General features: G+C 43.2%; 1 protein-coding gene across 4 annotated transcripts in view; it reads right to left on the bottom strand.

The window, feature by feature from the left end:
- Positions 1-1,853: 1,853 nt before the first annotated feature.
- Positions 1,854-14,627, bottom strand: part of FCRL5 (Fc receptor-like 5) — a 49,568-nt gene continuing 36,794 nt past the window's right edge. For 3 of the 4 annotated variants that reach the window (XM_010856498.1, XM_010856476.1, XM_010856490.1), the window contains 7 exons: positions 8,010-8,288; positions 7,451-7,567; positions 6,751-6,778; positions 5,326-5,408; positions 5,054-5,122; positions 2,754-2,785; positions 1,854-2,675 (listed from right to left, as the gene is read on the bottom strand). In XM_010856498.1, coding sequence (XP_010854800.1) covers positions 2,586-2,675; positions 2,754-2,785; positions 5,054-5,122; positions 5,326-5,408; positions 6,751-6,778; positions 7,451-7,567; positions 8,010-8,288 — 698 coding nt within the window. In that variant the 3' untranslated portion in view covers positions 1,854-2,585. The remainder of the gene's footprint in view (positions 2,676-2,753; positions 2,786-5,053; positions 5,123-5,325; positions 5,409-6,750; positions 6,779-7,450; positions 7,568-8,009; positions 8,289-14,627) is intronic. The other variant, XM_010856484.1, reaches the window with a different exon arrangement.

Consider the following 14,627-nt stretch of genomic DNA (forward strand, 5'->3'; position numbering starts at 1 on the left):
AGAGCACTCTCCTGGGTTTAGTTTAGTTTAGTATGTGCTTTGCCACTAACTGGTTGCTTAATTTTCAGCTAGTTACACTTCCTCTCTGGTTCTCAACTTCCAACCACAAAGTTAGAGAAGTGGTTTAGATTAAACTATGCTGGGAGGGATTGGGGGCAGGAGGAGAAGGGGACGACAGAGGATGAGATGGCTGGATGGCATCACTGACTCAATGGACATGAGTCTGAGTGAACTCCGGGAGTTGGTGATGGACAGGGAGGCCTGGCGTGCTGCGATTCATGGGGTCGCAAAGAGTCAGACATGACTGAGCAACTGAACTAAACTGATGTTCCCTCCAAACATCAACCATTAGTGATTCCAAGTCTCACTGTATGGAAGTGCTATGGGTTCTCTGAGTTACACAGCAAATCCCTACTGGCTGTCTCACATATGGTATTATAAATTTCCCTGTTACCGTCTCCATACATCTCACCCTCTCCCTCCTCCCCTCCTGCTGTGTCCTGAGGTCTGTTTTCTATGTCTGTTTCTCCATTGCTGCCCTGAAAATAAATTCATCAGTACCATCTTTCTAGATTCCGGGTATGTGCATCTGTATATGATACTTATATTTCTCTTTCTGACTTACCCTACTCTGCATAATAGGCTCTAGGTATGACTCAGGGGACTCAAACAGGGGCTCTGTGACAATCCAGAAGAGTGGGGTGAGGAGGGAGATGAGAGAGAGGTTCAGGAGGGAGGGGAGATGGGTGTACCTATGACTGATTTTTGTTGATGTATGACAGAAAACCACAAAATTCTGTGAAGCAAATATCATTCAGTTAAAAAAACAAAGTGGGCCAAAAAAAAAAAGAAAATGCTATAACATCCCGAAGACAGATCCGTCCTAGGAAGGGCTGACATTTGACTCAGGGCTTGGTGAATGAACAGGATTCCAGGATATGCAAATAACAGGAAAGCCCTTCTATGGAGGAAGTACAAAGAGTCTATATTAGAAAATGGGGAAGATCACCCTGCGACTGAGAATAGGGTGTGGTGAACAACAGCTGTGGGAAAGCCTGGAGAGGGAAGTGGGCAGCACTGGGTGGAGAAGGATCATGAACTCCTTGCTAAGGGTTTTATTCTAGGCAATGGGGCTTGGAAATGATTCCCTCTGTACAATCCACTGGAGGTGGAGATCAAGATAAGGTGTGATGGGCATCATAAAAATGGAGCAAAGCATCCTATGGCTCAGAGGTGAGACAGATCAACTTTGAATGAAGAAGGCTAAGGGGTGTATTTATTCACAGTGTATTCAATCCCTTTATGGGAAAAATATGAGGCCCAAGGTGAGGAAACAAAGATAGTGGCGGCTACTTTTTCCCGGACCCAGGGTGACTGATGCATCCCAGCATATATAAGAGAAGTTCTTTTAGCAACAGCAGCTGATGGTGTTCTGGTGGAAGAACAGTGCAGAAATCCTGTGAGCTATATCAGTGGCCCACATGAAGTTGGGCAATGGACAGACAGAGCCCTCGCCACTTCTCCATGAACCTCTGCCAAAACCTACAAGGTCTGGGTACTTGGTAGACTCCTAGGATTAGTAGACTCTTAGGATCAGTAGCATCAGCATCATATGGGAGCTTGCTATACATACAGGGTCTTAGCCTCCATCCAGACCCACTGAATAAGACTCTGTGATCCCCAGGTGACCCATAAGCACTTTGAAGTTTGAGAAGCCTTCTTGCTTTCTGAACAGATCTCTCCTCACTCAAACTCCTTCTCTGAATTTACTTCCTATTTCCTGGATTTCCTAGGAAGCACACTGTATCAGATGCCAGTTTGAGGGTAAAAATATATCATAATGATCCACAATATCTTCCTCATTTATTTATTCATTCATTCATTCAAATAGTAATAAAGCACCTGCTATATTTCAATGTGCATTCTATTTGCATCTCTGGTCCTCCTGGCCATGACTGTGCTAGGTTCCTTCTGGCAGGATGGGAAGGATCTAGGTCCGAGTGTGTGAAATCCACATACTTGGACAGGTAGATATTGTTACATGGGCAGGAGAGAAGTTATCCTGGTGTCAGATACTGAGCTTAGAGTTTCAGACACACAGGTGAGTATGGAACGCAGTCCCACCATGGAGAGGTCTATAACAAATCCAGTGTACACATCTCATGGGTGTGTGCTATCGCATTCGGCAGAGCCCACCATAGCCATACCAGACTGATGGCAACTGAGAAAAGCATTGACTGAGAGCAGGTTGTATTCATGGCAGAGCTTGGGTGTTGTCATCATGGAAGAATAGTGGGGATATGTCTGAAGCTCAAGCACAATAAGGAAGCCAGGCAACATCATGGGCCCTGGGTTGGGAACAATATGCTGTTTGGGATATGTGGCAGGGCTGTCAATTTGGAAGTAGACAGGAGTCCCTTGGGGCCCTGTGTTTTGTTCAGATGAGGGTGTGGGCACTTGGGGCACTGGCTGCTGGGTGTGGCCTGGGGTGGCTTAAATCTTCCCACTTCAATGTCCCTTCCACGACCCTGCAAGAATGGCTCTGGAGTGCAGAGGTTGAGGCAGCAGTCTGGAGCTATGTGGACTCATCTGTGAGGAGTTAATGGATCCAAGAACTGGGGCTTAGAGGCTGCGGTGGAAGCCCCCTTCACCTGGGAGTAGATGACACATGAATCCTGGGAGAAAGAGCACACAGGTGAGGGCCAGAGACCGGTGGGCCTGAGATGGGAGGGTGCACAGGGCATGGGACTCACCGTGTTCTTAAAAGGCTCTGGTTCAGAGGCCGCTGTGGAAAGAAGGGAAGCATTCAAATGTGAACTCAATTCTCCACTTGTATCCAAGCTACAAGAAGGCCCAGCCACAGCCTTCTCCATGGGGCCCGCACAGCCACTGAACCTTTTCTAAGACCCTCAGCCTCACAGCTTCCACCAGCTATCTCTGCAGCATCACTACACTCTTTGTCCCCCATGCAGAGCTCCCCCAGGGGCTCTCAAAAGGAAGAAATCAACTTTTATTTTGTTTATGCTTTGATCATAGATTAATAGTGAATATTATGGAGAGGGGCTTCCCATGTGGCTCAATGGTAAAGAAGCCACCTGCCAGCGTAGATGTGGGTTCGATCCCTGGGTCGAGAAGATCCCCTGGAGGAGGAAATGGCAACCCACTCCAGTATTCTTGCCATGAGAACCCCATGGACAGAGGAGCCTGGTGGGTTACAGACCACGGGATCACTAAGTCAGACACTGACTGAGCATGCACGCACGTTATGGAGAAGCAGCTGGCTTCGAGCAGATTCCAGATCCAGACCACCTAAACTGAGCTCCAGGACAGCTGTGCCACCTCTGTGGCCTTGGATAAGTCACTCAGTATCTCCTGCTTTAGTTGTCTCATCTGTATGATGGGAATAATAATATCTATCTATAGGGTTGTGTGTCCATGTGATTTCTAATATCTGTTATACATTGAGCAATTCCAATGTGAGGGTACAATTCTGAAGGCTATTAACAAACAAACTATAAATATGTATGTATATTTTTAAGGCATATACAATTTAACATTTATTTATAGTACTCAGAACTGTACCAGGCACATAAGAACTGCTCAACACATGTTGATATGATACTAGAAGTTGCTAGTATTATTACTATATTTTCTTAAAGCTGGAAGGAAATATGGCATTCATCAAGCAGGACTTTGTCTTTTAGCTTGGAGTGAATTCTAAGGCTCCCTGGAACTGTCCTGAGAAGCAGAGCTTGGCCCAACACTTGGATTCTGGAGACAAACTGTTCTGTGACTTCAGGCTGGTCATTTAAGGTCTCTTTGCCTCCATTTCCTCATCTAAGAAGTGGGGATAATAGCAGTACTCTCATCAAAGGGGATTATAAGTGTGAATAGTTCATTCATGTTAGAGGTCAAGAGGCCACTGAACCAAGAATAGAACAAAAAAACAGTTCATTTGTCATTTGATTTTATATAAGAGGGATCAAAAAAAGGGGGTGGGGAGCAGAATAGCTAAAATCACGTGGCAGATTTTTTCAGAATAGAATTAGAACAGCCCCAAAGGTTGTTCTTTCCTTTGGCTGCAGGCAGAAGCCAGGCTGGGATTGTTCACTGCAGACCATCTACCAGGGGGGAGAAATAATGATGCAGCCAGACAACCAGCATAGACTCATCATAAAAGGTGCTCAGATTCTGTTGCTGCTATAGCATCTCTACATCTGCTTCCTCATCTGGTCCTTACAATAACCCTATGAGAGAGTGTGTTTAGCTGAATAATGTCTCCTACAAAGATGTCCATGTCCTGACCCCTAGAACCTGTGAATATGTGACTCTAGATGGTGAAAGGGGTTTTTGCACATGTGATTAAGATTAAGGACCTTGAAATGGAGGGATTTTCCTAGATTACCCAGGTGGGACTTTAAGGAGAACTTTAAAATCTGAGAACCTTTCCTAGCTGTGATCAGAGGCAGCACTGACTACTGAAGGAATGGTTAGATAGATGCCACATTGCTGCTTTAAGGACAGAGGGATGGGACCATGAGCCATGGAAAGGGGTATCCTTTAGAAGCTGGAAAAGGCAAGGAAATATATTCTTCCCTGGAGCTTCCAGGAAGGAACTCTGTGGACACTTATTTTGGTCCAGTGAGACCTGAGTTAGATGTCTGATTTACAGCACAGTAAGATAATTAACTAGTATTGTTTAAGCCCTTGTGGTTGTTTGCCACAGCAGCAGTAAAAAATAGATACAGGCATTAAAGACAGTCCTGTCTCATTTCACAGACAGGACATGGAAGCTCTGAGGGATTAAGTGACTGCCCAGGGCAATGGATTAATTACTCAGATGATGCTGAGGCCATCGATAGAGAATGGAGAAAGCAGTTCTGCACAATAAGCTTGAGTTAATCCCAGTAATATAGCTGGGCATAACTCAAGAAGTCCAGTGACCCAGAACAAGGGGCACATCTATGTCTGGTTGGCCCAGACCCACTGAAGGGGTGGAGACTGAGCCACACACAGCAATCAACCACCAAAATCAAGGGTCCTTGGGTCTTACCTGTGAGTTTGTTCTCCTTCTTCACACTCCAGACTTCCGAGTACACCACCTCTCCTCTGTTAGGATTTACTTGGAGAGAAGTTGACACTTGAGAGGATTCTAAGATTCTTGCCCCCTTGTCTTGCTACTTCTTTGTCCCCCAGTCATAGCTTATTCTCTAGAGGGAGCAGAGCCCTCTGAGCCTGTGCACTGTCCCTTCCTCATTTCCTGTCCCACCCCTTCCCAGACCAACCCTGGGGTCCCTGCCGAAATGGAGGGTCTTCAGTCCTCACCATTGCTGTATACTGGTTGCAGTTCTATCCAGCCTGGTACATTGTGGTAGGTGGACTCTTGGGGATCTGGGGCTGAAGGATTCCTATGAAACAGAAACATTGATGTTTCCCAGAAATCCTGAAAAAGTAGATCTAAGGATCATTCCCTGTTAGCAAGTCTTTATCACAGGATAGTTGCCAAGCCTGGAAACATAGATGAGTGTATAATAAATACTCTATTGTTAGAGATGATTAAATTATAAATCATAATATTAATCCAGACTTTATGGTATGTATCTGGTATGTACTAAGCACTGTGCTAGTACCTATAACAATATTAAGTTGATTCTGTTTTTTTCTCTATTTTATAGATGGAAAAAAAATGGAGGTTCTAACAGATGATCTGCTGAAGACTATGTAACTAGAAAAGGAAAGAACCAAGATTCAAACCTGGCTCCAAAGTCTATACTTTCAGAAATATTGGTATCTCAGAGAAATCCATAATCAGAAAGGCTCAGAGGAACTCGGGATGGTTTGGATGTTGCTACTATGAGCTTGCCCAGGAATAGTTGTGGTGTGGCTCCTAAAGTCAACCTTGGGAATCCAAGATGGCAGCCCCTTCTTCACAGGCCCCACCTCCTATTAGCAGAGAGGTGTCTCTGGATGGCCAAGTTGTGTGACTTCATCTTCTTGGCTGTCATCACAACAGATATTGGTTAGGCTGGGCTGGCCATGACCTAATCAGAGCTTTCCAGGCTTATTAACCTTAGAGCATGTTAGGAAATAGATGGGTTCTGTGCTCATGGTGATCACTCATACAAACTAGGCAACAGTGGACCAAGGACGTAAGTTTATAAATAAAAAGCAATCACTTGCTGAAAGGGAAAAAAAATGGAGAAGGAAATGGCAGTATTCTTGCCTGGAGAAGTCCATGGACAGAGGAGCCTGGAGGGTTACAGTCCATGGGGTTGCAAAGAGTCAGACGCAACTGAGCATACAGGCATGAAAGAAAAAAAGGCCTGTTTAGCTAAGTTGGTGGGTGAGAAAGTCCAGGGAATTGCCTTGAGATAACCCAAGGGAGGTGGCAACATGGAACTGGCATAACCCATCTCAGTGACATGAAGCAGTGACTGTGCTCTCAGCAGTGAAAGTGAAAGTGTTAGTCCCTCAGTCATGTCCCACTTTTTAAGACCCCATGGACTGTAGCATGCCAGGCTCCTCTGTCCTTGGAATTCTCCAGGCAAGAATACTGGAGTGGGTAGCTATATCCTTCTCCCGGGGATCTTCCCAACCCAGGGATCAAATCCAGGTCTCCCACATTGAGAGCAGATTCTTTACCATCTGAGCCACCAGGGAATCCCCGTTCTTAGCAGTAGCCAGATTCAATTTCATTTTTATACCCAGTGGGCATTTCATTAACCATATGGGAATACAGCCAGGCCTTACCTGGAGGAGTCAACTGTAGGCTTTCCTCCTGAAAGGAAAGCAGAGAAGCATTGAGTCCAGGAAAAGGAAGACTTCACAAGTCTTCCTGTGAGCAGAGCTCATAGGAAGCTCATCTAGAACCTGCCAGAAGTCACTGTGAACCATGCTTTGATATTCACAATGGAGGTAGCAGATTGGGCAAAAACTACTGATCCTGGCTTCCAGAAGTTTATAGTTATAATGCAAAAGGGTAGCCCACAATCCATAATTGTTTAACCTGGAGTTTGTGAAGAACAATGGTCAATAGCTGGATTGGGAAAAGAGACTTATCTACTATGAAAGTACAATACATTTACAAAATTAATAAGTTATCAAAATTTCATTTGATTTCTGTTCTTGCTCCCATTTCTCAGAGTTTTTCTTCTTCTATTACTGTTCCTAGGGAGTCTTTCAAGGGTAGCAAGGGAGATACACTGCAATTTGTCACGTTGGATAAACTACATCTTGTAAAAGCAACTTCCACCCAAAAGGGCTGTTTTGGCAACTTGGCATTTGAAGAAGACAAATTCTGGAGGATCTAGAGGGGAAGGTAGGAGATGTGGAATTGTGCAGAAAGGAACTGTTGAGAGCTTGGGGGTGGTTCCAAAGGCAGCATGAGCCTAAAGGAACAGAGATGGGAAGGACAGGGACTCAAGCAAAGGTTAGCCAGGGAGTCACCCACCTGCTTTTCTCAGGAGCCAGCAGTAGAACAGCAGTGCCACGGCAGCAATGGCCATCATGCTGAGCAGCCCCCCGGTGACACTGGTGGCAATAAGGCTGTTTTTGCTCCCTGTCAGTCCTGAGGGGGAGACCCCAGGCATGAGCCAGAGGGAGAGGCTTGTGGTCTTGAACTGCCTGACCCCTGAAGCTGATGCCTGGGAGAGAGGATGAACCAAGGGGAGCAGGACTCTTGAGATTAAGCAGGTATAGATGTGGCCCAGGAAATGGCTCTTCTCTTTGTGGGGAAGACTATATCTGTGGCTGATGTAAGGGTTGAGGGTCAGGATGGATGATACTAACTGATGAACATTAAATTCAATGGTCCTCTTTGGCTTTCCTTTCCCATCCAAATTACATGCTCTCAGAAACACTTCTGAAATTAACAACTTGGAATGCTTCCTGCTTTGTGTACCTGTTCCTGAGAGGCACCACCCTGGTCAAGTATTGAGAGGGCACTCAGAGCATCCTTGGAGGACATTTTTTGTCCTCCATGCCCTGGGGCCTGGGCATGGAAAACTTACCCATGACTGAAAGTGTCACTGCCTCACTGCGCTGGGGACCCAGGCCATTGTCGGCCTCACAGGAGTAGGTCCCAGAATGATCTGCAGTCAGCGAGAGGTTTAAGGACACTCCTTGTCCAGAGTGAGACGTGCTGGTCTCCAGGGTGATGTTATTGTGATAAAACCAGTACAGGATCGGGGTAGAGCCTCTCTGAGCCTCACAGCGAAGTTCTAATACATCGCCCACCACAACCTGGGCCCTGGCGGTCCTCAGGGTGAGGACAGGGCGAGACACTGGAACTGGGGGAAAACAAAAAGTCAACATAAGGTCCTATTGCCAACATATTTATAAAGGAACAAAAAATAATGTAAACAAATAATAAAAGTCAGTTCACAACCTAGGAAAATGGGTTGAAAACATGTATGACAGACAAAGCTAGTGACCTGAATCCACGAACAGCTTTTAATGCACAAGAATATCCAACAGGAAAGTGTGAAAAGGCTATGAGCCACTAGAAACTTCAAATAGCCAATAAATATATAAAAATATTATCTTCCTCATTATTTATTAACTGTTTACACACAAAATACCCATCAGATTGGCAAAGGTTAATACAGGCAGATAATTATGATGGAGTTGTGGATTAACAGGCACCTTGATAGGCTCTTGGTGGGAACGCATATTTGAGACACTTTCTTGAATGGAGATTTGGCAGTATTGACCAAATTGAAAATGCACTTAAATTTTGACCCAGCAAATCTACTTATAAGACTATTTTCTTTAGGGTTACTAACATGACTAACATGGGAGAACAAGATGGCAGAGGAGTTGGTGGACATGGAGTACATCTCTCCCCACGGATACATCAGGAATGCACCTTCAGACACAGAAGTGCACGCAGAACACCAGCTGCGAGACGACAGAAATACATGACCAGCGGAAAAGAATATATAGACCCATGCAAAACTCGGTAGGATGAAGGAACTAGGGGGGGAAACAGGAGTGTTACTAAGACTGGACCTACCCTCCTAGGTGGGGGAACTGAAACAGGGGTCCGGTCCCCACATTGGGGCAATGTCTGAGTCGGAGGAGAAACATTTAAGGTTGAGAAGGAAACAGCTCATCTGCGGCAGCCTAAATGGAATGAGAACCAGAGAGTCCTTGCCACAGCCATATATACCCTGGACAGGGACACAGGTCCCCTGGAAGCTACAGTAGCTGGGAGCTGAAGTGTAGGGATTGTGGAGCAATCCCAGGGTGAGGGCTGCTGTTGACTGTGGAGAAACAGATTGAGGGGATATGAAGGAGGAGATTGTGGTGGGAAATGTGGAGGAAAGCTGGACAGCCATGGAAGCAAGGCGATACTGCTGAGTCACACTTAGGGGGTGGAGTCATCACCATACCCTTTCTCTCCCTACATGCCAGCATCTGCAGCTAAACAATAGAGAGGCTGGCCCATCAAATGCCTGATGAACTGAGGACCCCACCCAGGGTGCCCCTTAAAATGCCTGATATGCTGATCTACAGAGTAGGAACCCAGTCAAGGGGGGCCCTCTATGTGTCAGACACACCAAACAACAGAGAAGGACCCCAGGCAAGGGAGCCCTCTAAGTGCCAGAACAGGTGGAGCTATGGAGAAAAACTAGTCAAAGAGGCTTTTTGATCGCCAGCTACAAGAGGCCTGAAGAAAGACTCTGATAGGGCCATAACTCCTGTGGTTATGTGCCTCCTGTGGAGGCAGTCCATGTCCTGGACTTGTCCACACCAAGTGTGCCACCAGGGTCCCCACAAGTCAAGCAGCTGCACCACCTTCACACTCAACCCTCACTGGGGCAGAGCTGCCATAGGCAAAAAAAAAAAAAAAATCTTGCATCTATGCACTCAGGGTTGCTTCAGTCGTGTCTAATTCTTCTCTGTCAGGGGGGATCTCCAGGCAAGAATACTGGAGCGTATTGGCCAATACTGGTTGCCATACCCTTTTAGAGCATTATATTTCCTGCTGCCATAGCCTCCAACTCCCCTGAGTACCTGGTGCTGCCAGAACCCCTGAGACCCAAGAAGCTGCACCACCTCCACATCTAGCCCTCACTGGGGCAGGCCCAAGTCCTCCAGGGCAGCCTCAGGAACAAACCCCAGTGGACAATCCACATCAGAAGTGGAAATAAAGCCACAATTGAAACCCAGGGGCAGTGTGGCTAAGGAAGAAGACCCAAAACCTTCCCACCAGCTGTACAAGCTGCAGATTAAATCTATATGATCAACTAGGCAGACTATGTGTCTATGGAATATATAAAAGGACACTGAGAGCTCCCACAAAAGAAAACGCACTAGTTCTGATAGGTGGACATTGGAGGCAAGAACACACAGGAGTAAGACCAGATTAGAATCTGAGTTGCCCCCACAGCAGGTCCAGAGATCAGCACAGTGTTAGAGGGCATCCTAGGGAGGTGAGAAGAAAAAGATCTACAAAATCAACCCCAAACAATTAAGAAAATGGCAATAGGTACATATATATCAATAATTACTTTAAGTGTTAATGGATTAAATGCTCCCACCAAAAGACACAGACTGGCTGAATGGATAAAAAAACAAGACCTATATATATGCTGTCTACAAGAAACCCACTTCAGACCTAAAGACACTTACAGACTGAAAGTGAGAAGATGGAAAAATATATTCCATGCAAATGGGAAGCAAAAGAAAGCTGGAGTAGCAATCCTCATATCAGACAAAATAGACTTTAAGATAAAGAAGATTACAGGAGATAAGGAAGGACACTACTTAATGATCAAGGGATCAATCCAAGAGGGAGACATAACAATTGTAAATATCTGTGTACCCAATATAGGAGCACCTCAATACATAAGACAAACGCTAACATACATAAAAGGAGAAATTGACAGTAACACAATAATGCTAGGAGATTTTAACATGCCACTCACACCAATGGACAGATCATCAAAACAGAAAATTAATAAGGAAACACAAGTCTTAAATGATACATTAGATGAGATGGGTCTCATTGATGTCTACAGCACATTCCATCCAAATGCAGAAGAATACACATTCTTCTCAAGTGCACATGGAACATTCTCCAGAATAGACCACATATTGGGTCACAAATCAAACTTCAGTAAATTTAAGAAAATTGAAGTCATATCAAGTATCTTCTCTGACCACAACACTATGAGACTAGGTCTCAATTACAAGAAAAAACTGTAAAAACACAAAAACATGGAGATTAAACAATAAATTTCTAAATAACCAACAGGTTACTGAAGAAACCAAAAGGGAAATAAAAAAAATTATAGAAATAAATGACAATGAAAACACAACAACTCAAAACCTATGGGATGCAGCAAAAGCCGTTCTAAGAGGGAAGTTTATAGCAATACAATCCTACCTCAAAAAATAAGAAAAACATCAAATAGACAACCTAACTTTACACCTAAAACAACTGGAAAGTGAAGAACAAAGAAACCCCAAAATTAGTAGAAGGAAAGAAATCATAAAGATCTGAGCAGAAATAAATGAAAAAGAAATGAAAGAAACAGTAGTAAAGATTCATAAAACTAAAAGCTGGTTCTTTGAGAAGATAAACAAAATTGACAAATCTTTAGCCACACTCATCAAGAAAAAAGAGAGAAGAATCAAATCAACAAAATTAGAAATGAAAAAATTGAAGTTACAACAGAGAAGGCAGAAATACAAAGGATTATAAGAGACAATTATGAACAGTCATATGGCAGTAAAATGGATAGCCTGGGAGAAATGGACAGATTCTTAGAAAAGTTCAATCTTCCAAGACTGAGCCAGGAAGAAATAGAAATTATGAACAACCCAATTACAAGCATTGAAATTGAAGCTGTGATCAAAAATCTCCCAAAAGCCCAGGACCAGATGGCTTCACAGGAGAATTCTATCAAACGTTTAGAAAAGAGCTAATGCCTATCCTTCTAAAACTCTTTCAAAATCTTGCAGAGGAAGGAACACTTCCAAACTCACTCTACAAGACCACCCTCACCCTGATACCAAAACCAGACAAAGACAACACAAAAAAAGAAAACTACAGGTGAATATAACTGATGAACATAGATGCAAAACTCCTCAACAAAATTTTAGCAAATAAAATTCAGGAACACATCAAAAAGCCCATACACCATAATCAAGTTGGATTTATTCCAGGAATGCAAGGATTCTTCAATATATGGAAATCAATCAATGTGATATACCATATTAACAAATTGAAAAATAAAAACCATATGATAATCTCAATAGAGGTAGAAAAAGCCTTTGACAAAATTCAGCACCTGTTTATACTTAAAATTCTTCAAAAAACTGGCATAGAAAAAAATCTACCTCAGTTAAGGCCAAATATGATAAGCCTACAGCAAACATTACTCTCAATGGTGAAAAACTGAAAGCATTCTCCCTATATCAGGAACAAGACAAGAGTGTTCACTTTCACCACTATTATTCAACATAGTTCTGGAAGTCCTAGCTACAGCAATCATAGAAGAACAAGAAATAAAAGGAATCTAGATCAGAAAAAAAGAAGTAAAGCTCTCACTGTTTGCAGATGACATGGTACTGTACATAGAAAACCCTAAGGATAGTATCAGAAAATTATTAGAGCTAATCAGTAAATTTCACAAAGTTTTAGGATACAAAATCAATACACAGAAATCACTTGAGTTTCTATATGCTAACAATGAAAACTCAGAAAGAGAATTTAAGGAATCAATCCCATTCAGCACTGCAACAAAAAAGAATTAAATGTCTAGGAATAAACTTACCTAAGGAGACAAAACAACTGTACACAGAAAATTATAAGACACTAATGAAAGAAATCAAATATGGCATAAATAGATGGAGAGATATTCCATGTACCTGGGTAGGAAGAATCAATATTGTGAAAATGACTATACTGCCAAACGCAATCTATAGACTCAATACGATCCCTATTAAATTACCAATGGCATTTTTCACAGAACTAGAACAAAAAAATTCACAATTTAAATGGAAACACAAAAGACCCCAAATAGTCAAAACAGTCTTGAGAAAGAAGAATGTAGCTGATGGAATCAACCTTCCTGACTTCAGATTATACTACAAAGCTACAGTCATCAAGATAATATGATACTGACACAAACAAAAATATAGACCAATGAAACCCATAGGTGCATGGGTTTATTTCTAGGCTTTCTATCTAGAAATAAACCCATGCACCTATGGGTACCTTATTTTTGACAAAGGAGGCAAGAATATACAATGGGGGCAAAGACAGCCTCTTCAATAAATGGTGCTGGGAAAACTGGACAGCTACATGTAAAAGAATGAAATGAGAACACTTCCTAACACCACACACAGAGATAAACTCAAAATGGATTACAGACCTAAGTGTAAGACCAGAAACTATAAAACTCTTAGAGAAAAACATAGGCAGAACACTCGGTGACATGAATCAAAGCAAGATCCTCTATGACCCACCTCCTAGAGTAATGGAAATGAAAATAAAAGTAAACAAGTGAGACCTGATTAAACTTAAAAGTTTTGCACAGCAAAGGAAACTATAAGCAAGGTGAAAAGACAACCTTCAGAATGGGAGAAAATAATGGCAAATGAAGCAACTGACAAAGGATTAATTTTCAAAATATACAAGCAGTTCATACAACTCAATACCAGAAAAACAACCAACCCAATTAAAAAGTGGGAAAAGGACCTAAACAGACTTTTCTCCAAAGACATACAGATGGCTAACAAACACATGAAAAGATGTTTAGTATTGCTCACTATTAGAGAAATGCAAATCAAAACTACAATGAGATATCACCTCACACTGGTCAGAATGGCTGTCCTCCAAAAGTCTCCAAACAATAAATGCTGGAGAGGCTGTGGAGAAAAGGGAATGCTCTTGCACTGTTGGTGGGAATGTAAATTGATACAGCCACTATGGAAGATGGTATGGAGATTCCTTTAAAAAACTAGGAATAAAACCACCATCAGTTCAGTTCAGTTCAGTCACTCAGACGTGTCCGTCTCTTTGCGACCCCATGAATCGCAGCATGCCAGGCCTCCCTGTCCATCACCAACTCCCAGAGGTCACTCAGACTCATATCCATCGAGTCAGTGATACCATCCAGCCATCTCATCCTCTGTCGTCCCCTTCTACTCCTGCCCGCAATCCCTCCCAGCACCTGACTCTTTTCCAATGAGTCAATTCTTCTCATGAGGTGGCCAAAGTATCGGAGTTTCAACTTTATTATCATTCCTTCCAAAGAAATCCCAGGGCTGATCTCCTTCAGAATGGACTGGTTGGATCTCCTTGCAGTCCAAGGGACTCTCAAGAGTCTTCTCCAACACCACAGTCCAAAATCATCAATTCTTTGGTGTTCAGCTTTCTTCACAGACTAACTCTCATATCCATACATGACCACTGGAGAAACCATAGCCTTGACTAGACGGACCTTTGTTGGCAAAGTAATGTCTCTGCTTTTGAATATGCTATCTAGGTTGGTCATAACTTTCCTTCCAAGGAGTAAGCGTCTTTTAATTTCATGGCTGCAGTCACCATCTGCAGTGATTTTGGAGCCCCCCAAAATAAAGTCTGACACTGTTTCCACTGTTTCCCCATCTAT

This window comes from Bison bison, unplaced genomic scaffold (assembly GCF_000754665.1).
Source record: "Bison bison bison isolate TAMUID 2011002044 unplaced genomic scaffold, Bison_UMD1.0 scf7180017854289, whole genome shotgun sequence".
In the NCBI taxonomy this organism is placed as follows: domain Eukaryota; kingdom Metazoa; phylum Chordata; class Mammalia; order Artiodactyla; family Bovidae; genus Bison; species Bison bison.